The sequence below is a fragment of the Chelonia mydas genome, chromosome 6, assembly GCF_015237465.2.
Source record: "Chelonia mydas isolate rCheMyd1 chromosome 6, rCheMyd1.pri.v2, whole genome shotgun sequence".
Taxonomy (NCBI): Eukaryota; Metazoa; Chordata; order Testudines; family Cheloniidae; genus Chelonia; species Chelonia mydas.
Genome location: NC_051246.2, coordinates 67,935,013 through 67,960,715, shown reverse-complemented (window position 1 = coordinate 67,960,715; position 25,703 = coordinate 67,935,013). Strand labels below are relative to the sequence as shown.

At 39.5% G+C, this 25,703-nt stretch overlaps 1 protein-coding gene across 26 annotated transcripts in view; it reads right to left on the bottom strand.

Annotated features, from left to right (window-relative positions):
• SIPA1L1 (signal induced proliferation associated 1 like 1) overlaps nucleotides 1–25,703 on the bottom strand; it is a 376,811-nt gene that overhangs the window by 35,667 nt on the left and 315,441 nt on the right. For 25 of the 26 annotated variants that reach the window (XM_043548047.1, XM_043548055.1, XM_043548062.1 and 22 more), the window contains 2 exons: nucleotides 24,913–25,191; nucleotides 554–703 (listed from right to left, as the gene is read on the bottom strand). In XM_043548047.1, the coding sequence (XP_043403982.1) occupies nucleotides 554–703; nucleotides 24,913–25,191 (429 nt within the window). The remainder of the gene's footprint in view (nucleotides 1–553; nucleotides 704–24,912; nucleotides 25,192–25,703) is intronic. The other variant, XM_043548063.1, reaches the window with a different exon arrangement.

Here is a 25,703-nt window from a genome sequence, read left to right as displayed (position 1 = left end):
AGTTTCATGATTTCAATAAAGTTGGAGGAGACAGGCAGAAATCAGAGAAGCTTTTAATATGTGAAATAAATGATATTTTGAACAGTCCCTATAAGTCACTTGATATCCTTATGTCTAAACTATACAAATCTTAGATGAATGTATCACTTTCTTGCTTGTAAAAGCAGTGCAGGCTGCAAAGTCAAAAGCCTAAGAATTCAGTCTGAGTATTGTGCATTACTGATACCATTTAAGAAGCGGAAGCTGTGAGGTGAAGTGAAGAAGTTTGCAACATGAAACCGATGTATTTAATGAAGACTCAAATACTTCAAGGTCTCTGCAGATGTTAGCCTGAGTATTGTCAGAGAGAGAAAAAGTGAGAGGACTCTTCAACCTCACTTTTTTTTCAAAAGTGGGCAAGGAAAGAAAAACTGTTCTAGAAACTGCAGGTAAAGAATAGTTTGTAAACCAGCAGAGTAAGCACAGCTCATATATATTTTATAACTCTAGCCACCAAATGGAAGAGGGAAACCTCAACCAAACAGCACCTAAAAAAAAAAAACCTGGTGCCTACCCTTCTGGCATAGATTTTTGTCTGTAGGTTCCCCCACCAGAGCCAGTCTCACTTGAGGACAGTAGGTTGCTGGGGGAGTTGCGACACTGCTGTGATCTTGCTAAAGCAATGGATGAAACTGTGACATAGACATCAGAACCAGGAGACAACCTGTTGAAAGCAAACAAACAAACAAACCCAGTTAAAGTCAATAAATCACAGTGCAGGGCACAATGGGCAATATGCACAAATTGCCACATCAGCAGTAAGCATGGCTTCATGGAGATAGTAAAATTGAAGCCATTTGGAGGGCCATACATATTTTCCCTTATTACTCTATTCCCTGTGGGAATAGTGGGAAAACAGACTTGGAAAAACAACTTTAGAAAAACATGCCAGTTTCCAAAGACTGCCAGAAATAAACTTGTTGAATTGTTTTTGTAGTTTGCTAGTCAGGAATACTGAAACACAACATACTTCATCCACATACCATATAACTGATTTATTTTTACATTTCAGAACAAGCTTTTGTGTGGAATTTTAACAAAATGCAGTACTTACAAATACCAACTCTTTAAGCATATAAAGCTTGTCTCTTTGCTACCATTGTTTTGTTTATTAAAATACTAGGATTGTAGACTTGGTTAACGTTATTTATAAATGAAAAATGGGGATGTTCATTATTCCTAAATACACAGAATTGTTTGGCTAACACCTTAAAACTTTGCTGGTAACTACATACTTGTGTCACATGGACCTACCTCCTAACAATACAGCAACAGTATATCATAAATGGTTAGCGTTCCAACATTCACATCTGGACAAAAAGTTGAACAGGGGTATCCTTACTTTGTCCAGCAAGGGTTATCTGTCCTGCAATTGAGGTTTTGGGTCATCTTTTGGTTCCTGTGCATTCTGCCTCCAACGCATCAAGTAGAGCCTATACTGTTTTAATGATTCTACATATTTTTGCTCTACTTGTGACTGAAGTCAATGCGAATCTTTCCAGTGACTTAAAATGACTTTGGATCAGGCCCTCAGTCAACAACAAATTATATTTTAAACAAATTGCTTAACAAATTGTAACTGCAAAAAAGTGCAACACATTGAAGCTTAAGACCTTTCAGTCATCTTACATGTGAAAAAACCAAGACAGATAGACTTCCATAAAACATGGTTTACCTGTCTCAGCACAGGACTTGGATCCAGGAACTTCCAAGACATTAAGCAAGCCACTTAATTGGCGTGCCTCAGTTTCCCATTTATAAGATGGGGGATAATATTTCCTTAGCTTTCTCAATAGGATATTGTGGGAATCAATTATGAAAAGTTTGCAACTACTTTGAAGATGAAAAGGCTTATGGTTCTGATTGCTGAGAGAAATATTTGTTGAAAAATTTTAAGAGCTAGGCATTATGATGATTGTTTTCTATTTATTTGGTATTTTCCCTCCCACCCTTTTGCTTGAACAAAGACAAAAAAAGGTTGTTTTTGGGGGAGGGAGGGGGAGAAAAATAAAGACTGACCCTCTAAATTCAGTTTGCATAAATGAGATTCAAGAAAATTTCTACCCAGCCAAAAAGGCAGTGATTTAAATCCTACTCATTTGAAGCACAGCACCAAACCCAATAATGCATCGTTAGTCTACTGACCTAAATTTAACAACTCACATTTATCGGTGTAAGCAAAAATTCTGAACTTTTGATTGCAAAGAAAACAAACAGTTCAATAGATGGAAATTTAGGGAGAGATGAGCCAAGCAGATTAATAGCAATTTCTAATTTTTCTAGTGGCATTCTTATACAGAAAAAAGAAAAAGGCCAGCCAAGAAAAATACTTGCTTTCAAAGAAGATTCACACACTGGCACATATATACACATGTAGATCCACTAACACTTACCTAGCAATATATAAATCACATTTTGTTAAACTATGACCTTCTCTCATATGATGAGAGATTAGAATTTATGGTAACGGAACAATAACGCTTCTATAGTTTTGTGTAAAATGTTCCTGCAATGGAATAGCTTGTATTTTCAATTTCAGTTTCAGGTATGGTTTTCCTCATCTCCTGTGCCTTTCCAAAAATGACAGTATTGTTCTGAGGTGATACAAAGACTTACACAACCACAAGAGAGTTATAATTCCTCCACAAACCTGGAAGACTTTTAGTGAGAGCAAAACAAATGATTATAGACTTGGTCTGAACAGCAGAATGAACAGCCCCACAGGGAGGATAGTCTGTTATTTACAGCAGCACTGGATTTCAATTAGTACTAGCTACCATCTAACTAAAGAAAATTTTGAATAGGGAAAGTTTTATTTTACTGTAAACACCATACATAAGCCATGATAAAACTAATTTGTAGGGTAAATTAGTTGGACAAGATAATTAATATCTTCTAGTGGCATGACACATCTGTTAACTTATTTGTGATTTCCTTCTGTGACATCCTGGCACCTCAATATTCACCATTATCGTGCAATTAGGATATGTTTTGTACAAAGTATGCTTTGTGAGGTACCATTCTAAAAGTCCTGATCTGCAAGACAGTAATATCTCGTTGGATTGTATGTGCTACCACCATATGTGACGTTATGAAGTCTGGCTATGTATGTGCTACTGAAACATGCTGTGAGGTTACAAACACCCACAAGCAGCCTTTCAGGTACAACAGTAAAAAGGCCAAACAATATTAACGGTGTACTGGGGAAACAAACACAAGGATTACCAGGAACTGTGTACAATAGAAACCTCTCTGAGATCGCACTACACAATGGGAACTGTTTGACCCAGGTCAAAGCAAAAGAGCTTTCCAGCAAGTGGGAAAAAGATATATAAGGGGGACAATGACATCATGATGGCACCTCACTCTCCTTACAACACCACACCTGGAAACACCTGAGAGGCAAGGATTGAACTATGGGAAGTGATGGTCCAGGCTAGAGGGATTCTTAGATTGTGTATGAAAACCTGGAAAACCCAAGCTGCAAAGCCTAGGCAGCTTGTGCCTTAAGAATCTGCCAGCCTGTTTATCACTCAGGGTGAGAAATTTGCTAATTCATATCCTACCTATCTAGTCTGTTAAACTCAGTTTGCGGTTTTGTTTATTTACTAAGGTAATTTCCTTTTGATCTGTTTGCTATCATGTATAACAACTTAAAATCTATCCTTTTGTAGTTAATAAATTTGCTTTTGTTTTAACTAAAACCAATGTGTGGAAATTATAATTTAGAGCAGAAAGCTGTTGCATATCTCTCTCCACATTGAGGGAGTGAGTGAATTTTATGAGCTTATGCTGCACAGTTTCCTGTGCAGCACAAGACAGTATACGTTCGGGTTTACACTCCAGAGGGGAGTGCGTGCCTTAGCAACTGGGAGATGCCTTAGCTGAGCCTTCCCATGCAGAGCTGATTGCAGCATCTGTGTAAAGCTGCAGCTGGGTGTGTCCCTATCTGTGTGTATACTGGTGAAAGAGCAAGCTTGGAGAGCTTGGCAACTTATCACAATACCACAGTGTGAAAGGGAGTCCAGGCTAGTGGATCTGACTGGCTCAGTGGTACCCCAGTTTCAAGTGGCACCCCCAGGGGAACTTGTTACACCTTCTATTTGTAATTTTTAAAAATTATTCATTTCAGAAGATTGTTTTGAGAAGAGCTCTCAAAACACTTACGGTGACTTAATCGTCAGAATAAAATCAAGGCGGTATTGCTGAGATATGAAAGGACTCAACACACCATAATTATAGATTAAATAGTGATAACATTATTCATTTTTAAATTGTTCAAAGAGTTATTGTCACTAGAGATGTAACCTAAAAATGGATAACATCACGTTTATATTTGGTTCCTGAAAAAATTAGAAAGATTCCTCAATAAAGAAATCCCTTTCAACCAATGGCCTATAATTTGAAAAAGGGCAGCAACCTCGTCAAAACGTGCAACCATCAAAAGAATCACTGAAGAGATATTTCAATGGTACCTCACACCACACGAAAATATGCATAGGGCCAGGATCACGGAATTCACTAGTTAGCACTTATTCATGCAAGTTGCCCCCTTTAAATAAGTGGAATTACTTATGTAAGTAATACTCATGTAAGTAAGGGTTCCACAATCAAGCCTATGAATAAGCCAGATTTACCACTGACAAACAGATGCAACTCCATTCAAGCTCATTTATGCTACTTAGTGAATTTAGACCTAACAGCTCTAGTCCAAGATGGAAGAACGGGTTGAGGTTGGACAAGGAGGGAAAAGGCCCATATATCTCCACATTCACATTGGGAGGAGGGAGGGGCGGGGAAAGCTGGGTGGATAAAAATCAATGATTTTTTAAATTTAAAAAAAAAAGGATTTTTTTAAAATTTAAATCAGATTTTTTTGATAAAATGCTTTTTGAGGACAAAATCTATGTAAAGAAGTTTTAATTAAGATACATTATAGCTCAAAGATATCTCATCATGGAATAGGGATTATAAATTCTAATTCTAAAGTATGAAACAATATATTCATGCAATGTTTAAGAAAAGTTTTGTAAATGAGTTCCAGTAATTCATGGATTAGGGGCCCAATCTTATGGGGTTCCAGGGGCTTCTGTATAGATTATTTAGGTTAATCTTTCTATCTACCCAATGGGACTCAGTGCTCAGTCTAGAAGATACCATGAAAAATGCTTAGTTTTGCAGTTCACAAACTGTGGATTTGTCTCTCCAGAGATAACACGCTTGTTAACAGCAAAAATGGTTTTAAAATAATATAAAATATAATATAATATAATAGAGGTGAGAAATAACAGACCTCAACCCTATTGCCCCTCTGCAAATTTGTGTACACAGAGTCAATCCCTTTCCTCTCTCTAAAAGTGCAAAGTTTCAAAAAGTTCAATGAATAAAAGATTGCTGGGGGGTGGAATAGACCTGGACAAGAAGAAGTCTGGAGATAAATGTGAGAAGGGAGGGACAGGCAGTAGAAACAAAAGTGAAACTGTTTGAGCAGCATATTCCAGAAGTCTTGAGGTCTTTCTGATTATAGCCTTCATTGATTTGAGATCTACCATACCGCCCTCTCACTAGAAGGGAAAACCTATAATGGCAGCAGGCCGTAAAAAAGACCCAGTTTGGGAATATTTTAACCAAGTTCCTCTATCTGTGGGTAAGACAGGAATGCGTGCAAAATGCAAACAGTGCAACAAAGAAGGCCTGGTTGCCCGAATGAAACAACATCATGAGAAGTGTTCCTTCTCAGGAAGGAGCTGCGTTGAAGATGATGAAAAGAACATGTCTGAACGTGCAGGATCTTCAGGTTGGTAAACTTTTTTATTTCATACTTCTTTCTTAAGGACTAGCTGTCTTCCTTCTAGACTATTCTTGAATTCTCATGTTTGAGCAAAAAATATAGTTGTTACTCTACGGTACTATCATTTTAGATGCAGTTGTGATAAAAAATAAATAGTTGAAATAGGCAGATCTTCCTTTTACAATTTCACCTTTAAAGTAGTACTGAGTGTCAGTGAATGCAATGAGTAATACTAAATGAGCAGTATGGTAATAATAATTAAATAACTGCATTGACTTATTTTGTTTAGGAGAATCCATCCTCAACATACAGGATTCTGAAGACTATCCACCTTCAAGATCACCATCATTTTCTATAGTTTCAGAGTTATCTGCCAATGATAGTGTTTCGGTCAGATCATGTATGTCATGTAGCCACAGTATATCACCTGGAGCAAAAAGAAAAAAAAAAACTCCATCATCCAGAAACAATCATAGATAAGTTTGTGATAAGAACCAGCAGATTACAAAAAGAGGTAATTGATGAAAACATTGCCCGGTTTGTTTGTGTAACAAACTCTCCTTTCCGTATGATTGAGAACACACATTTCATTATCATGGTTCAGTCATTAAGACCAGGATACAGTCCACCCAACAGAGCAGATGTCGCAGGCAAAGTGCTGGATAAAGTGTGTGAAAGAGAAATTGAGCAGTGTGCGAAAGGTCTAGAGGGTGAAATTGTTAACCTGAGTCTTGATGGGTGGAGCATATCCACAATGATCCTGTTGTATGGGCTTGTGTGACAACAGAAGAAAGGAATGTCTTCCTTAGAGAAACAATTGATACATCAGGAAATGCACACACAGCAGAATACTTACAAGAAGTAGCAGTAAAAGCTATAACACACTGTGGGGAAAAAAATTCAAATGTCTAGTACGCAGCTTGGTCACAAACAATGCTGCAGATGTATCCAAGATGAGAAGAAATTTAGAAGAGAGTCCCAAGCTAATAACATACAGTTGTAGTGCTCATTTGATGCACCTCCTAGCCAAAGACTTCAGTGTTCCAGAAATGAAGGCTAATGTTGTTGAAATTGCGAAATACTTTCGTAACAACCACTTTGCAGCAGCTGCTCTGAAAAAAGTGGGAGGAACCAAGCTAACTCTCCCAGAAGACGTGTGATGGAACTCCATAGTGGACTGTGTTGAGCACTATATCAAGTACTGGCCTATCCGATGACAGTTTATGAACAAAATCATGAAAAAATAGATGGGACTGTGACAGCCAAAGTTCTCAATGATGGGCTTAAGAGAAATGCTGCACACACGTTGAGTACCCCGAAACCTATTTCTGTAGCCTTGAACAAAATGCAGGGAAATAGCAGTTTTATTGCTGGTGCTGTTGAAATTTGGAAGAAACTGAGTGAGATCTCAAAGAGAGAAATATGCAATGACAGAGCAGGAAAGCTTATTTTTCTTTTCCAGATTATGAACAAATGGGAAAATGAAGGTGAAGACGACTGAGTTAGCTACAGAAGCCAATATTTTAAGTTTCTCATGTTGACCTGGCTGACAGTCAATTAAATTTTTTAATTTAACTATTTTAGTTAAACAATTTTAAAACAAACAAACCTGATTTTAAAAAACGTGAATGTTTAAATTCAAAAATTCATATTCTTGTTTTGTTAAATATTATATGTTTGCTGTTGAAGAAAAAAAATCCAGAATACATAACATTGTTGTTTTAGTTAAATAAAACAATTTAAATGTCTGTCTGCTGACGTTCTCCTCCTAATACAGCATGGCAAGAAAATCCTCCAAATATTAATGATTAACCTTTTGAACTGGAGATATTTCACCTCCCAATGACTTCATAAATATCTGCTTCAATTACCTTTGGTAAATGAAATAACCAAACAATCATTCATTTTCTGATATAGCTGTAAAACTAATCTGAAAAGTTTTCAAAATAAATCACTGTTTAAAAATGTATAGTCTGTACCTTCTAAAAATGAAAACTACATCTATCTCTGAGTTGTGAAGAATATGTATTAAGGTTATAACAACCAACAAGAATGCACTTTTATGTAGAAATCCATGATTAAATCGAGTCTTCCTGACTAGTGATTAAAATCATGATTTAAATCAAATCCAGCCTGCGGAAAAGAGAAGGAGTGAGAGACACAGTATAAATATGTATATACATGAAAGACACACACACACACACACATATATATATATAATTTGGACTGAGATTTTAGAACTAATCTATAAAGGTCACAGGCACAAATTTACCACATAACCACCATTTGGTATTCTTTGGCTTTTCAGTAAAAGGCAATCACTTGTCAGAAACACAGAGTTAATTTTGCTTTAATAGGCTTCAGCTAGACACCCTTGGATACACAAGGGTCATAGAAATATTGCACTATATAAAGAAATCTCAGAAAAGAGTAATGGTTCCCATTCTCGAACAAAAGGACACTACAAAAGCAACCATACGGACTGACAAAGATAAATAATTATTTTATTTTAACTCTATAGCTGCTTGTCTGGTTTTACAGATATTGGAGATGTCCCTCTTGATGAATTCACTGTCATGTATTTGCTATAATATCCCACTGTGTTTTCTATATACTAAAAAGGTTAATAATAGTGATCAGATACTCAATGCCATTTAATATGAACAACAAGGGGGAAACAACACAAACAAAAACCGGGAAATAATAGGTTAAAGAATATTTAGATAAGTTAGATGTATTCAAGTCGGCAGGGCCTAATGAAATTCATCGTAGGATACTTAAGAAACTAGCTGAAGCAATCTCAGACCCGTTAGAAATTATCTTCAAGAACTCATGGAGGCTGGGTGAGGCCCAGGAGAACTGAAGAAGGGCAAAACAGGGAACAAAGGTGCCCCTGGAATTGTAGACCAGTCAGCCTAACTTAAAGATCTGGAAAAAATACCAGAACAAATTATTAAATAATCAATTTCTGAGCACCTAGAGGACAAAAGGGTTAAGGAATAGCAAGCATGGATATGTCAAGAACAAATCATGCCAAACCAACCTAATTTCCTTCTTTGACAGGTTTACTGGACTAATGGATAGGGGGAAGCAGTAGACACAATATAACTTGACTTTAGCAAGGCTTTAGACACAGTCCAACATGACATTCGCATAAGCTACCTAAGGAAATGTGGTCTAGATGAAATTATGAAAGGTGGGTGGACAAATGGTTGAAAGACAATACTCAGAGTAATTATCAGTGTCAACTGGGAGGACAATGTATCTAGTAGGGTCCTGCAGGGATCAGTCCTGGGTCCGGTACTATTTAGAACTTTCATTAATGACTTGATTATGGCTACACTTATAAAATTTGCAGATGACACCAGGCTGGGAGGGGTGGCAGGCACATTGAAGGGCAGAATTAGAATTCAAAACAACCTTGATAAACTGGAGAATTGGTCGAAATCAACATGATAAAATTCAATAAAGACAAGTGTGAAGTACTACACTTAGGAAGGAAAAATTAAATGCATAACTACAAAATGGGGAATAACTGGCTAGGTGGCAGTCCACTGAAAAGGATCTGAGGGTTATACTGGATCACAAATTGAATATGAATATATGTGCATTTGCAAAAAAAAAAAAGTGTCAGATGCAAGATACAGGAGGTAATTGTCCCACTCTAGTCAGCAATGGAGAGGCCTTATCTGGAGTAATACATCGAATTCTGGCACCTACATTCTAGGAAAGATGTGGGTAAACCAGAGAGAGGCCAGAGGAAAGCAACCAAAATAATAAAATGTTTAGGAAACCTGACCTATGAAGAAAGATTAAAAAACAGGGCATGTTTAGTCTTGAGAAAAGAAGATTGAGAGGGGAACCTGATAAGTCTTCAAATATATTAAAGGGTGTGAGAAAGAAGACTGTGATCAGTTGTTCTCCAAGTCCACTGAAAGTGGGACAAGAAGTAATGGCTTAAACTGCAAAAAAGGGAGATTTAGGACAAACTTTTTAACTTTAAGGCTGGTAAAGTACTGGAATAGGCTTCCAGGGGAGGTTGCAGAATCCAAATCTTTGTAGGTTTGCAAGAACATGTTGGGGATGGTCTAGGCTTACGTGGTCTTGCAAAAGCACAGGGGGTTGGTCTTGACCTCTCAAGGTCCCTTCCAGTCTTACATTTCAATGGTTCTGCACATCTGTGATGACTGATCTTCAGAGTCATTTTTTGGAAAAGATTTACTCTTTTTTATTCTTGTCTTTTAAAAAAAACAACCGCATCCACCATGGTTTTATATTGCTTTACGGCTTGGCTGAGAGTTCAAAGCCACGTTTAAGCTCTTTTCTCCTACAGATGCAACAAGATGTTTGGAGAAAGAGGTGGTGATCAAAATTTCCCAAACAATCAAGGAAAATCTTTCAAGAGCCGTGATATACAAGGGAGATAGTGAGCTCTTATTTTACTGGGACTACCATCTAGCCACTTATTCCCCATTTTGTAGTTATGCATTTGGTGTTTCCTTCCTAAATGTAGTACTTTGGACTTAGTCTTTATTGAATTTCATTTTGTTTTCTTATGGGGTTTAATCTGCCATTGTAGAAAATTCCAGTTGAGATTTTTGTCAGGAAGTTTATAGAATATTTCTCTCTCTTCCCCTACTCACGTTATTTATATTACAGTATGAGAGGATACATTAAGTTATATCATTTGTATACATTTATATATATTACACACACACACACAAACCCTATTAAAAGAACATTCTTAAGGTTGCAAAGTCAAGCGCTCAATTGGTTAGTAATGGCCAGAATTAATAATGCCTGTGTAACCTTAATTCAGCACCCTTGTGTGTATACATTATGATACAGTTTTTACATACTATTTTTTCCACAGGACCCTGGCCTCATTCAGTGCACATACCTGTTCTGGGGATGAATCAAGGTCATACAGTGAAGGAGAGTTGCTTCATTTGTTACAGAAGTTGGGAAGTGTGCAGTGAATGAAGCAGGGGACTGGAGGAAGAGAAAGGATGGTCTTATGGTTCAATGTTCAATGGAAGTTCAATGTTATCCTGAAGAACTGGAGTCTCTCTTTGCCTCTGCCACAGAGTTCCTATGCAATCCTAGGCAAGTCACCTAAACCAGACTTTTCACAAGTTGTCACCAATTGTGTGTTCCTCATTTTCCGGCGGCCCAGTATGAGACACCTGGGGGTCTGATTTTCAGAAGTATTGAGAATTCACAACTGTAAATGAAGTCAATGGGAGCTGTTTTCAACAAAAGGGCAACAGAAGCAGGGGAGCAAGGGAGGGCTAGCGCTTCTGCAAGGAAAATATTGAGGGGTGGGGAGGCAAGCAGCATCTAGAGGAGGGGATACAGCAGCCTAGGTTGCACACAAGATTGGACTGGCCACCAGGGAGCAGGTAGGACTCTCTAGCTCCGCCTTCCAGCCACCACAAGTACCAGCAGAGACATTCAGGGGTAGGGGAAAAAGAATGAGACAGGGCACCAATGCCCAGGCAAGGGGGCAGGGAGATGTTGGTGCACAGAGTGGCAGACGACAAGGGGGCAAGAAGGAGAAGCACAGGGCACCGGGCACCAGCCCTTGAGCTGTAGGAGCGGCAGTAGGAACTACGATGGCGCCCCACCCTAACCTGGAGCCAGCTCCCCTCTCTCCCCCTCCTATCCCTCCATACCCTCCATTCACGGGGAGCTTCTAACTCCCCACCCATCTGAACATATAAAGAACTACTCTGAAAAATCTGGCCTTGTGTGTCTCAAACTGAACACTCAGAATGAATGAATTCTTCTGACTTTAATCTCTCTCTGCCTCAGTTGTTAATCTGTAAAATAGAGTTAAATATATCCCCTCAACTCACAGGCGTATTGTGAAAATAAATTCATTAATGTCCATGAAGCGCTCAGTTACTATAGAGATCAGTGCTACAGAAAAGCCCATAAGGAAATTAATTACATTTTCAGAACTGGACTCAAAAAGTGTGCAGTAAATAAGGTCTGGGGCCACACAATGGGAAAAAAAAAAAGAAAAGAAAAAAAAGAAAACAAAATCCTGAATAATTGCTCATTACGTGAATGCAATCCATTCCATGAACTGAATAAGGTAGGTGTCCTGTGGGGAAACTGTGAATAATTATAATTGAAGATTATAATACATATGCACAAGGAGGCTCAATAAAGATTGCACAGGCAACATTAATTCTGGCATCTCCTGCCTTTTGAGTGCTTGACTTTGTAACCTTAGTAATGTTCTTCTTAGTGTAGTTTGTGTTTGTAGAATACATATATTATGTAAAATGTCAAGAACCATAACTGACAATCTTTAGACATCTGAGGCTGTAGTCTTGGATTGCAGGGTTTGAGCTCCAATTTTCCAGTGCTGAGTGAAGATGTTGGGCCTGATGCTACTACACAGTGAACATACTATCTAGGTACTGATGCAAGGCTTTACATTTTCTAATCCCAAACCCCTGTCAGTTAGGCAAAGTAAGAGTTGTATTCCAGATGATGAAATCATAGAGAGGCCTACTCTTGTCTACACTAGGAAAAATAAGAGCATCAAGCATCAGCAACAGATGCTCTTGACTTGTGCTGAACACTATTCAACAGCAAGCATAGCCAAGGACAAACTGTATTCAAATACCATTACAACAACCTGTTTAGAAAAGGTTTTAACCATGGTTTCTGTTATAGTACTTAACACAGCATCATGACTACTTACTCAACAGGCTTGGCTACACTTTTTAACCAAAAAAATTCCATTTAAAACTGAAATTTCCCACACTTTGCACACTAAAAGATGAGTATTTTTGCAAAGTCTGAGCAAACCCAACCTATGCACTAGAGCTGGCTGAAGTATTTTTTCCCAAAACTTTGATTTTTTAATGAAAAGTGGCTTTTTGACTAGCTGGAATTTTTTGAGAGAACATTTCTTTTCCATCAACACTTGATGGGTTTTGTGCGAAATCCTGAGAAAAAAATGTGAATTTTTGTTCTTGATGAAAATGAAAAAATGTTCTTCCTTCAAATGCTGTTCTTTTCAGGAAAAAAATGCATTTTCAATGTATTCCTTCAGCTCCATTATAAGCATGTGTATTCTGAATTTCTGTATAACTATGGTGATCATATTTCCCAAAGGGAAAATGGGACACCACATGGGGCTAGTCTGGGGCCCACTCCCCTCCAACCAGGGCTGGCCTGCATCTCTTGCGTCTCACTGCCCCCCCCCCGAGAAGGGCTGGCCCAACCTGCTCGCCCAACCCCCTTCCCCACGTGGCACTGGTATCGGTGCTTGCCTGAGCCCTGCCTGCCCCCCGCCTCAGCCTTGCCTCTCTCCTCCTGTGGGGCTGGCATCACCACTTGCCCTGAGCCCTGCACGTTCTTCTGCACCTTACTTTTTGACAAAAGTGGGCATTTGTCCCGTTTGCTCTTGCCAGCTGAAAAAGGGACTGTCCCAGGTAAAACAGGACGTATGGTCGCCCTATGTATAACTGTAATCTAAAATCTTCAAACTTGGGGCACGAAATTGCAAACTACTGTTCATGCAACTAATGCACTGATTATAAAGAGATTACTCAAGTGTAAGAGTTTTCAGGACTGGGCCCTTTGCTTACTTTGTGGTCCTTAATGAGATGTAAAGCCAACCTTGAAGACAACTATTCCAGTATTATTTATAGAGGTTTAAAGTCAGTGTTTGAATGTAACCACATCAGTACAGTTTCCATTTGGCTTAGAATGTTGACTGCGCTCAATAACCTTTTATCTTAGGAGTGTCTGTATAGTTTAAAAGCTTTAGGTTCAGATCCAGCAAAATATTTAAGAATATACATAACTAAGCATGTAAACAGCTCCATTGACTTCAGCTCACATGTTTTCACACACTTGCTTAAGTGCTTTGCCAAACCAGGCTTCAGTTAAGACAGTCACTTTGGGATGAGTCAATTAAGAGCAGATTGTGATATAACTAACAGCACTCCCTCCCACCCCCAAACACACACTCTCTCTCTCTCTCTCTCACACACACACACTTTTCCCCCATTAAAACAAACAGGAAATTAAATGCAAAAAACCAACATTAACACAACATTAAGATCTCAGAAGTCAAGAGATTCCAAAATATAAGGTTATGTTTATACTACAGCCTATGTCGGCAAAATTTATGTCACTTACGAGCGTGAATATTCTACCTCCCCGAGCAATGTAAGTTACACCAACATAAGCGTTCATGTGCACAGCACTATGTCGGCGGGAGAACTTCTCCCGCCGACAAAACTTATACCGCTCGTGGAGGTGGTTTTTTATGGCAACAGAAGAGCTCTCTCCTGTCAGCATATTCTCCTATACCAGGCATTTAATTGGTTCCAGTGTGGGGGTTACACAGTTACAGGGCTCCTTACCATATAATCCGTAACTAGCACCAGGGTTAGAGGGCTCTTTACCATATAATCCGTAACGCAGAGTAGGCTCTCCTCAGCCTATCCCCAGGACTCAGTTCTCTCTGAATCCTAGCACCCTCCTCACCGCTAGGGGGACAGAGGGTGCAGCAGGGTGGGGACCTCAGCCCACAAGGTCTCACCCTATAATTTGAGCCCAAGGCACATCACCAAAATCCTAGGTCTTTTCCCCCTGGGAACTGTTCATTTTATTCTCTTAGCCGCACTGGAAACTGATTGCAAGTTGTGACAAATAAACAGCTCCACCCTTGTACCTCAGTAATGTACTCAGTGCATTCCTACTCAACCCACTGGGGCTTGCAGGTGCTGCAAGGAAGGCAAAAGACTCCCTGATCTTCTGCCAATTGGCCCTTGGGAGAAAAATTTCCTTTCTGACCCCTTATCAGTCAACTGGCTAGACTCGCGGCATCTGTCATGCTGGGTTCCCAATCCTTGTTTGAGTGTGCTGCTGGAATGCAGACAAAAGAGGCCCCATAGGGCCCCTGCGTTGGGCTAAATCCTGGGATCTGTGGAATGCAGGCTAATCAGCACCTCTCTCCTCCAGCTGGCCAATGGGTGTTAGACTTCCAGAGAGGAGCTACCTATTGTCCCTTGGCAAATGTCTCCATCCTCTGCCACAGGGGACTGCAGGCACCATCGATTTCCCGCACCTGTTGATGCGGGTGAGTGGCATTTTTGAAAACTTGTGTATATGACACATGGGTTGACCATCAATCTTATTCAAAGCAGCGAACAAGGTATATTTTGTATGCTAGCATAAATTTATGATGGACTGCTTTGTTCATTTCATACTACTTTCCTGCTGTAGTATTGCTAATAAACTAGTTTCTTACCTGAATAACTATACGACTGCATAGGGGTTTTTTGTTTTTTTTTAAATAATGCTCATCTTTAAATAAGTTTAGGAAACTAAAGCGAATCTCTCCGTTAACTGGGATGATTGTATCATTGTCATGTTTTGTTTGCCTACGCTTGACAAGAGTCTAGAGAACTTTGAAAGTGAAACTGAAGCCTTTAAAAGAGTCACTCATTGTTTCAGTATAAATATAAAGAAATTAAAGCTCAAGTTTAAGCCTCCATCTCAGAATATGTTTGGCCTGTATACTCAAGCTTCTCACCTGTCCCATATCAAAGAGGTCTAATTTCCCAAAGGACCCTAAGGAAACTAGGCACTCAACAGCACTGAATTTCAGTGGGAGTTTGGTGCCTACCTCTGTTATGCTCCTTTGAAAATCCCAATCTAAGTGTGTAGATGCTGATGAGCCTTTTCAAAGCAAAATGCTTAACTGCAGATACATTCCACCTAAGTAGGTACAGTCTACTTAGTTTAAAAAGGAATTTCCTGTTGGACTATTGAACATGGGATGCTTATTTCCATGGGAAAATCCAGAATGCTTTTCCAGCTCACAGATTTTTTACAGCAACACTGATGTCTCTCTTAGGTCTAGAATTAGCTACTCTTTTGTGTATGCCTTCATGCGAACGGAATTCTTTTCTGTGAGCTTGCCAGTGAATTGTGGATGGCTTTTCCCACTTTTGCTGCCATGCATTTTCAGTGCAGAGCTGCCATTTTTCAACAAGAGGCTACACAGAGATTTGGAATTTGTCTCCTTACCAGGGGTGAAAGTAACTTAAAAGACTTACCAGTACTCTGGGCCGTAGTCCTCTGCAGGGGGCAGGGCCTCAACCGGAAGGGGACGGGGCCTCAATGGCAAGAAGCAGGGCCTTTAAATAAATATTTAAAGGGCCCGGGCCTCCAGCTGCGGTAGTGGCGGCTGGGAGCCTCAGGCCCTTTAAGTCACCGCCGGAGCCCCATGGTAGCAGTAGCCCCGGGGCTCCCGGCTGCTGCTGCTGCTACCCCATGGCTCCAGCAGCGGGGCTCTGGCAGCTATTTAAAGGGCCTGTGGCTCTGGCCGCTGCCAGGAGCCCCGGGCCCTTTAAATTGCTGGCCTGGTGAAGCTGCCCCCTGCCAGTATGGTCGGCTGTGTACCGGCTCTTGCCAGTATGCTGTACCAGACCATATCGGTTTACTTTCACCTCTGCTCCTTACTGTACTTCCCCCAGCCCCACATAGTTTCTTTCCCCTGCCCATCTGCTCCCTTCCTCCACACAACACTATCAGCAGTGTGGGAAGGCTGCACACTTTCAGCCCCTCCCACAGTAGCACTCCTTTTACTCAGCCTGAAACACATAGCCAGAGCATGGAGCCAAGTCCTAATCAGAGGCTACTTTTAATATTTGCTATGTGTCTGGTCTGGTTTCTGTAAAAACTAATACTTCTAAACGTTTTCTTTTTAAGAAGCCAGAGTAAGTCCCCTTAATGATGTCTCCTGTCTCTTCCATGCCCACTCCCTTCTCCCAAGCTGTCTCTACCTTGTATGCACACTTTATATGTACACACATGTACAGACACATGCACGCGCACACACAACCTGTAACCAATCAATTTCTACTACGGCTATTCCCCATGCACTCCCTCCAATTCAGATGCCATTCTAGCTCCCTGTGCTGTCAGCACAACCGACTTCCAAAAAGGACAGTTAGCCCTGAAGTAAGTTTCACTTAGCAGTTTGAGGAACATTGAACGGCTGAATAAAGCACAACCTGAAAATGACAATAAGCAGCAAGTTTAATTTTGAAATGCATTCTGGAGGCAGTATGATGCCCTACAGTTAATGTGTGGGGCAGGGGGAAAGAAGAACAGTGGCCAGTGCACTGTGGAGAGGCAGGGGAAAAAAAAGCCTAAAAAAGGGGACACTCCAATCTGAAGCAGAAGGCTCAGAAGCTAGGTGGATATGCACACCTTTATTCTTAATACTGTCTCTCTCAGTTAAAACTTTCAAACCATAAAAATATCAATCTATATAACAAAAGGTTAACTAAGACATTAAGCGTTGTATTGACATGCAGAACCGAAATAAAATTCAACCGAACATTTTGGTAATATCATATTCTGCAAGCCTGATCTTTATCTCATTTTTATCTCAGTTGAAAAAATATTGTAGCATGGCCATACTGAATTTACTTAAAGAAGATTTTGGTCAATCAAGAGAAATTTATATTCCAGTCGTAGTCAAATCTGAACCCTCGCAAATAAAAAATGATTTATAATTTTTCAAGGCAACAAGTCTAAAATGAACAAACAAGAGTTGCTGGATATATACCAGTGAAAATTTGCTTTAATTCCATTTCCTTGTTAGACCACATTGACCACTTCTCTATTCTTCACTATCCATAATTCAACAAAATGAATTCATTTCACCATCTTCAGGAAATACTGTAATTACTTCATTGCGTCTTCCTTAAATAAAAGTTTATTCAGACATGTTTATTTTTTGTTTTTTATTTTCATCACCACCACTTTAAAGTAAACCAGTCCTTTGATTGTAAAATAATGCATCCCACACATTAAGTTTTAATGAATTCAGTATTTAGCACTAGGATTCTGGAATTCATCAGCGTTTAAGTATATAACATTAATCTCCATGCAAGTACCTATGTGAGAACAGTTATAGTTCAGGGGGGACTGGAATTTGGTTATGGTCTAAACCACTGTTTCCCAAACTTGTTCCGCCGCTTGTGAAGGGAAAGCCCCAGGCCGCGCCGGTTTGTTTACCTGCCATGTCCACAGGTTCGGCCGATCGCGGCTCCCAGTGGCCGTGGTTTGCTGCTCCAGGCCAATGGGAGCTGCTGGAAGCGGTGTGGGCCGAGGGACGTACTGGCCGCCGCTTCCAGCAGCCCCCATTGGGCATAAGCTTGAAAAAGTGAATCCTGTGGAAACCAATAAAGAAGTCCCTGCTGAAATGGTAACTTTGAGAAACATGAACTGCCCCATTCATTTCAATCATGGCCCCACAAAATATATGATTATGGAGCTAGAATAGAATTTGGAATTTTTCCAAGATGCCATGGAATTCAACATCTTTGTTGTGGAACTCACCACTTTGCTACAACTAAGTGCCCAAACATCTTGTCTCCCTACCCTGCTGGGATTTGCCTACAACAGTCTCTTGCTCACCATAAGGGACTTATCTGTGCTATGGTGCATACTCCCTGAACTATTCAGTGGAATAAGACTACTGGATGTCAGGGAGCCACAGGTGAAGTCTACCTTGTATCTGGGAAGCAATGATTCAGAAGTACAGGTTGGTGATTTGGGCTGTCCAGAGAATGGATAGTTCACTGAAACTGATTACAAAGCTGCCTGCTTGCTGGGTCCAGTGGACCTGGGGGATGGAAACAAAGATCTGGAGCTGGGCTACCTGGTGGACAACACACCTGTGGCCTAAAAGTTGTAACCAGGCTACCCTGAAGAGCATAGCAAAAACACTCAACCTCAAATATCATCACTGTTGAAAATAATCATTGATTAGTTTTATACTAATAACTATTTTCAAGCATAAATTACAGTTGTGTGTGTTTATGTAGTGATAGGGGATAAGAATGAAGAATATTTCCTGATGATTGACTGAATTAACAGTGCCACAGAACGTAGGGGTTGTATGAAATAGAGTTCCACTGGGCTGAAAAATAAGCCGTATACCTTACGAGAAATGAGTCAGTATCTCAGTTCAGGCCCTGGTGGATAAGTGCCTGTATTAGAAAAACACGAACACAGCTGGCAATAATTGGCACCCTTCGTGGTACCCAGAAGCCAAGAACTGTTACTGAACTACCATCTCAGCCTTAGAGGCAGTCCCTCCAGGTCACACTTATATATGTTCATAGGACAATATGGGAAAACTATGTTTTATTTATACAGTGGAAGAATAATTTGCTTCAGTTTCCAGGACTGTTAATCCAGCACCTTTCACCGTAACTAGATTCACTAAAGAACAATCTCTGATATGGCAAATGTCAACTGGAAACTCACTTGAACTGACATACAGGTTTTCAGTCTCAAAAGCAACAAGATTCAACAGCATAAAGGTACCACTCAGTTTAGTCCCATTAGTTGATCACTCAAAAAAAAAAAAAAAAAAGGTAAGAAAAATACTTATTTTCTTTTAAGCTGTTTTTTGTTTAAGTTAAGCCCTGGAAATATTTAGTGTCTTCCAGATGTTAACATAGTATCAGCAATAAAACTGTGACCTATTAAATTCAATATTGTGTCAGGTCCAATGTAAGCCAAAAATTTTACAGTGCTTCTCTGTTTCATCCTTAAACTCCACCCGGTTGGAATGGAGACGATGATGGTATTAGATTACTTTATTTCTGCTGAATGGTTGTTAATACTGCTACATAAGCTTGTCCCACAAATCATCTCAACTGCATAGCTCAAAGGGCCACCTGGATCAATTTATTATGTGCAAGTTTCACAGCTGCAGCATCCCTTAAAACACAAACCAGGAACTGAAGTCAGAATACAATCCTCCTGGCTATCCCTTAGCCTTTTAGACTTTTCATTTCAAAATAGCATTTTTGCTTCAAAGATTAAATTTTTTTAAAAAAAGGTTGACCACCACCTGAAAACAAAATGAAAAAAAAAATCATTTCAAGTCAAAGTGTTTTGTTTGACCCAAAACAAAACTGTTTCCATTTGAACTGAACCACATTTTTTCAAATCGGCCCCGAACGGCCAGTGTGGGGACGCGGAGAAAGGAGCAAAATTGCTCAGCTCTACTCCTAATTTCCAGCTAAAACAGTCACTCTTATTTCTCCTCTCTGCAGCCATCAACTCCCTCCTCCCACACCCAATGCCATCATTAAAAACAAACAGGGGAGAAAAAAACTCTGAACATAAACTACAAAAAATAAAAAGATGGCAATCAATTTAGAGCAAAAAGTTCTGAAAAATAAAGCCAGGTAAATTTCTGACCAGACAAGCAGCAGCAGTTACTGAGCAACTGAAGAAACTGTCAGTGATATTCCAGCTCTACCTCCATGGAACTTTAATCTCAAACTATCCAGAACCACCATTTTTCTCAATAGCCAGTCCAGAAAAAGTGTCAACCACTTTGGAAAATTTGCAGGCTCTCTGTCACTGTGTTTGTTTTCTTAAGTAGAAAACCAGAAACACAAAAACCTTCTAAGGGAAGTACACAGAAATGGCATCCATCACTTCTGAACACCAAACTATCTACAAAACTTGTTAGCTTATTTCACCCAAGCCCACCAAATAAAAGGGATTTATCTATAGCACTAACACCACACACTAACCAACAAAAAGCAAAGGGCTAGGTGCTGGCTCTGGCTGCTGCCATTTAGTGATAGATCAGCCAGGGTCAAAGAAACCATAAAGCCAGTGAATTCTTGCTGCCTAAGGGTTTGTCCAGAAACGTAGGGCTGGCGTAGCAAGCAGAGAGGATGTGGCTGGTCACAGGCAGAAATGTCTGGCCTGCCTAACACTCCATCAACCCCTGACTGCTCCAGGCAATGGGCAGCTGGCACAAGTTAGAGCAGCCCTGAAACTCTTAAGTCTGGAATCCTGGGTCTACAGCAACCTAAACAATGTTTGTTAGTGGGCAATTTGAATCTGTACATTCACAGTCTGGAGGTTGGAGGCAAGGGGAAACAAAGGATTATCTGCCCATTTCTGGAGTATGTCCCAAAGGTGGGTGGAACTCTGTGCCACAATCATTGTTGTTATTTATATTTGTATTATGCAGTAGCGCCTGGGCATCTCAGTCATGAACCAGGACTCCATTGTGCTAGAGGTTGCACAAACACAGAACAAAGACAGTCCCTGCCCCAAAGACAAGGAAGCAATGAGACAATACTGGTCAGCATGTTGTCCCGATTTTTTGTAGGCCTCAGAGCAAAGTAGAGCTCTAAGGAGGATGTTGAAGGAGAATAATGAGTTAGGCTTGGGATACACTTAAAACATATACTAGAATAGCTATGTTGGTCAGGAGTGTGGAAAAAAACACCCCGGCCAAATACTGACAAACCCTCAGTGTAGCTATAGCTATGCTGACACAGAAAAGTGCTTCTGTTGGTGTAGCTAACATCCTTCTGGTTGTATATGCTGCATCAACACAAGGGGGCTATGCCAGCACAGACTCAGTAGCATAGACACAGACTTAGTTTTGCAGATATTTACAGGGAGCTTTTCCTAAGCATGGGAGAAAGCACAAATCAATCCTAGCCCTAACTCTTCAACAGAATTCCCTCCGCCTCTGATGATCACTTTCAGGTTTATAAGTTAAATATATTTCAGTTAGGTCAGTATTTGACTAGGAAACTGAAAAAAAAAATCAAGGTTCTGCTTAAAGTGGTGTTGATGTAGAGAGCTGGTAAATCTCTTCACTGAATTAGTACTGAACCAGAGCTTAAGGGTCCACTGTTGTGCTGGGAGCTGCCCTCTTTTATATGTTATGTACAATCAAAGCTCTGACCACGCTTTGCACTGGTCTATACTTTAAAAGCATTCTGGAATAACTGTCTGCTAGGAGTGTGATTGTTTGCTGACATAGTTATGCCAGTAAAAGCCCTAGCCTAGATGTAGTTATACCAGTATAAAGGTGCCTTATACCAGTATAGCTTATTTTTTCCTAGGACCAGAAGATGATGTAGTGGTATAAGCACATTTATACTGATATAACAGCATCCACACAAGGGAGATATGGCTGATTTGCCAACTTTGAAGTCTAGTCAACCCTTTGTCATCTTTGGGTTGATTCTCCTTCTTTTACACTTCAGTTTTTGCCATATTCAAGTTTGTATGTAGGCAGAATAATTACAATCTGAATTTAATTTAAACTAGAAAAATTGTTCTTCACATTCCCTTCTAAAGACACGTGTAAGTTGCTGGGGCAGAATGTAAACATTACAGAGAAAGAAATTTTTTGCAGGCGACTGTCACTTAAAAAAAAAAGGATATTATTTTCATTATATTAGGTGACAATTTTAAAATTAATGTTTGAATGGATCCAGTCTCTCATCACAATTAATGGATAGTTATACAGTATGTATTATATGAATCGCAGACTTCATTTATCCTTCATGTCAAAACATTTGTGATGCAGGATCCTTTTTTAGTTTATTACAAAAGTACACAAAATCTTTATGCATACAGACAGTATGTAAGCAGTTCTACTATCTATTAATGACCCTACTACTTCAGCACTGGATAGCTAATATCAAGAAAGATTCTTTTCTGTAGACTTAACTGATAACAGCTCTCTAAATCCAAGGGGGCTCCCATCAACCTCAAATATCAATAGTGACTAATAGCATTTTCCTCAGCTCTCACTAGATTTTTACAACTAAATCTCCATTCTGACTTCAGAAGGGAAAAAAAGGATGAAACGGCTTTATATTCCAATTAACTGTTACTTCTCTTTGCCATCTTACACTCTAGTGAACAGAGAACTACTACAAGGTCTTTCCTCTTTGAAACCACGTACCACTAATGTTTCTAACTAGTGCAAAGTAGAGACCAACAAAGTGAACTGGAGTACAGTTGATTCAGTGGGCACCAGAAAAACTGCAAGGATCATGCACAGAATGTGCAAGGAGTGTCCTTAATTAGGCATTGTCAGTGTTAAAACTTGACTACATGTTCCTTGCCTGTCTTGCACCATCCATGTGTGATCTCTTCACTTTTGGAAGTATGGGAGTCAAAGGTGAAAATTCAAAGCAGACAAAGTATTTCTTCGCTAGCTATAAAAATCTCATCTCTGTAGGCATTAGGACCTTTACATTAAAATAAATAAACAAATAAAAGCACTGACGCATTTGGATTTTATTTACTAAAAGTACAAAGAATTACGCAACTTAAGAGAAAGAAAAATGATGTGACAATGTATGAGCCTATTAATATTTCAGTGTTCCGTTAACATCACAAAAGTATTTATTTCTTTATCTTAACTGGAAACAAGTGAACATTAAACAGCTGCTGTTTTACATAAAACTGGATCCAGCCCACAAAATTAAACTCTTTAGCAAACTCTGAGCAAGGAGAGAAAGAGAGAAGGCAAAAAAAAACCCCCACAAAAACCTTAGATAACAGGTACTTAGAGTTGAACAGACATAATATTAACCTTTTTTAAAAAATGCTTTAGAAAGAACGTTAGATTTTAAGGAGAGAGGGACAAAAAAAAGTTAAAATGGTTTGGAAACCAAGCAATCTCAAACTCATGGTTTCACATTTACAATACAAACACTGAACGGTGTGGAAACGTAATTTCTGTTTTGCAAAGTCTCCACCAAACTCCGTGTGTCTTGCCATTATGATTATAATTTGAAATCCTGCAGTATAGGAGTGGGCAAACATCATTCCATGCTGCTCTGAAAACACAGGCCAAGGTTCCCTTCAACATTACTATGGAGGTATATCCTGTGGATGCTACATAACTGAGCATACAATCCAAACAGACAGATCAGAGCTAAGATAACTTTATGTCAAATGTCAAACTGACTTCTATGGCCTTCTGTATACAAGACAACTTTAGAAAAAAATTCCCATCAGTGCTAACATTGGTAAATCAACAGGAAACTGTGTAGACAAGGCTCAAGAAGCTTCTGGCTTTTTATGTTAAGCCAATTTAACTTAACGGTGCTAAAAACACTGGTGCTACCATGGAACCACTGGTAATACAAGCAAGTTCTTTCCTAAAATTCTCAACTGCACATTTTCCTTATGAGGCAAAATACAAATCAACAATTTGAGCAAAATGATTATTTTAATTTTGTTTTTTAAAAGGGTGTAAATGCAATATAAAAATCACTGAGTGAGAAAGAAATGAAAGTATAGTCTATCAACACATTAGGAGTCGTCATCATTTGTCACCAGCTGGGCCACACTTGAGCTTCCAATCTTATCACTATAGTTTTTCTCCCTTGGCTATGATGCCTCTTAATTTCTCTCTCCTTCAATTTTTGGCTACATGAATGAATGCTTTAATGAATTAATTCACCATACCATGTATTTAAAAAGAGTTCTGTAATTTATAGCATGTATTGTCCACTTCTTTGTATTTTCCAGATATGTAAATCATTATTCAGACATGGTCTACATGCACGACATGTAAGGTCGTCTATAAAAACAGACTTCGCCCGCCACCCTGCCCACCAACCATCTCTTTGTAAGTCTAGTGATGCTAACAGATTTACTGAGATAATCAAAACAAAGTCACTACATTTCAGTACTATCATCCACATCTCCCATTCTGAAAGGGATGGAAATATTGTGACATGAAGGGGCTGAGTAGAAATTTAAACTTTAAGCTACCTGTTCTCTGGCTCTGAAGTTAAATGACTTCTCAGTCATATCAGGGAAATTTGCCTCCCTTACCTCTCTATATTGTGGCATGAATTTTATCATTAGCTAAATATATTACCTCATGCTATTTCTCAGCTGTATCTGACTTCCACAATGCTACAAAATGTGGATCCAGCATTGGAACATCCAAAAGTCCAGGTGTGTTTGGATCCAGGATTTCAGTTCTGGTCCCACCAAATTTAAAAAGCAATACATCAATTTCAAAATATGCCATAACAAAACAGATTCCAACAATGCAATACCATCTCATTTTGCAAATAGCAGTAATAAGTTATTCCATTCTGGTCCATGTTTTTAGTTATTTGCAAGATATACTGAATAAAATATTTGAAAATACATGTAACGTGTTTTGTTTTGGAAAAAATTCTGAAAAGTGTTGAAAATTAGTTTGTGAACAGCATACATACCGCCGGCTCTCCAATGGACGTCCATCACTAGAGATGCTGCGGGGAATGTTGGCTGCTCGCTCTTGGGGCGGCATTTTCCCTTCTCCTTTCCCTGAACCAATCCTAGAGGTTCCTGGACTTTGTATCTGGGATGGTACCTGTGACATATGAGGCCCCTGCCCCTTGTTTGCATTTCGTTGCCATTTGTTATTGTTTCTGAAGGGGAATTTGAACTCATATGGAACTCCTTCATTCACTTTGTATTCCATCACTGGCATGCGACAGGTTTCTGAACAACTCCTGGAAGAAAGAAAATGAACACACAGGTAAGATATTTGTTCACACCAAAGACAGACAAATAAGTATTGCCTAGAATTACATTGATAAGTGCTGGCAAATGGAACAATTAAACAGAAGGTTTTAATCCTATTTAATACATCAGTGGTTCCCAAACTTGTTCCGCCGCTTGTGCAGGGAAAGCCCCGGGCCGCGCCGGTTTGTTTACCTGCCACGTCTGCAGGTTTGGCCGATCGCGGATCCCAGCAGCCGTGGTTCGCTGCTCCAGGCCAATGGGAGCTGCTGGAAGCGGCAGCCAGTAAGTCCCTTTCCCCACACAAGTGGCGGAACAAGTTTGGGAACCACTGTAATACATGTCTTTTCTGTTGCCTTAACTTTTGTTGCAGCAGGCTTATAAACAATACTAAAACATAGTCAGTCAGTAAGACAAACCCAGAGAAACATGGAATAGATTAGACAAGCTAATATAGTAGATCTATCTCTATCTTCTACAATTCAATGATAAGGAGTCTGAT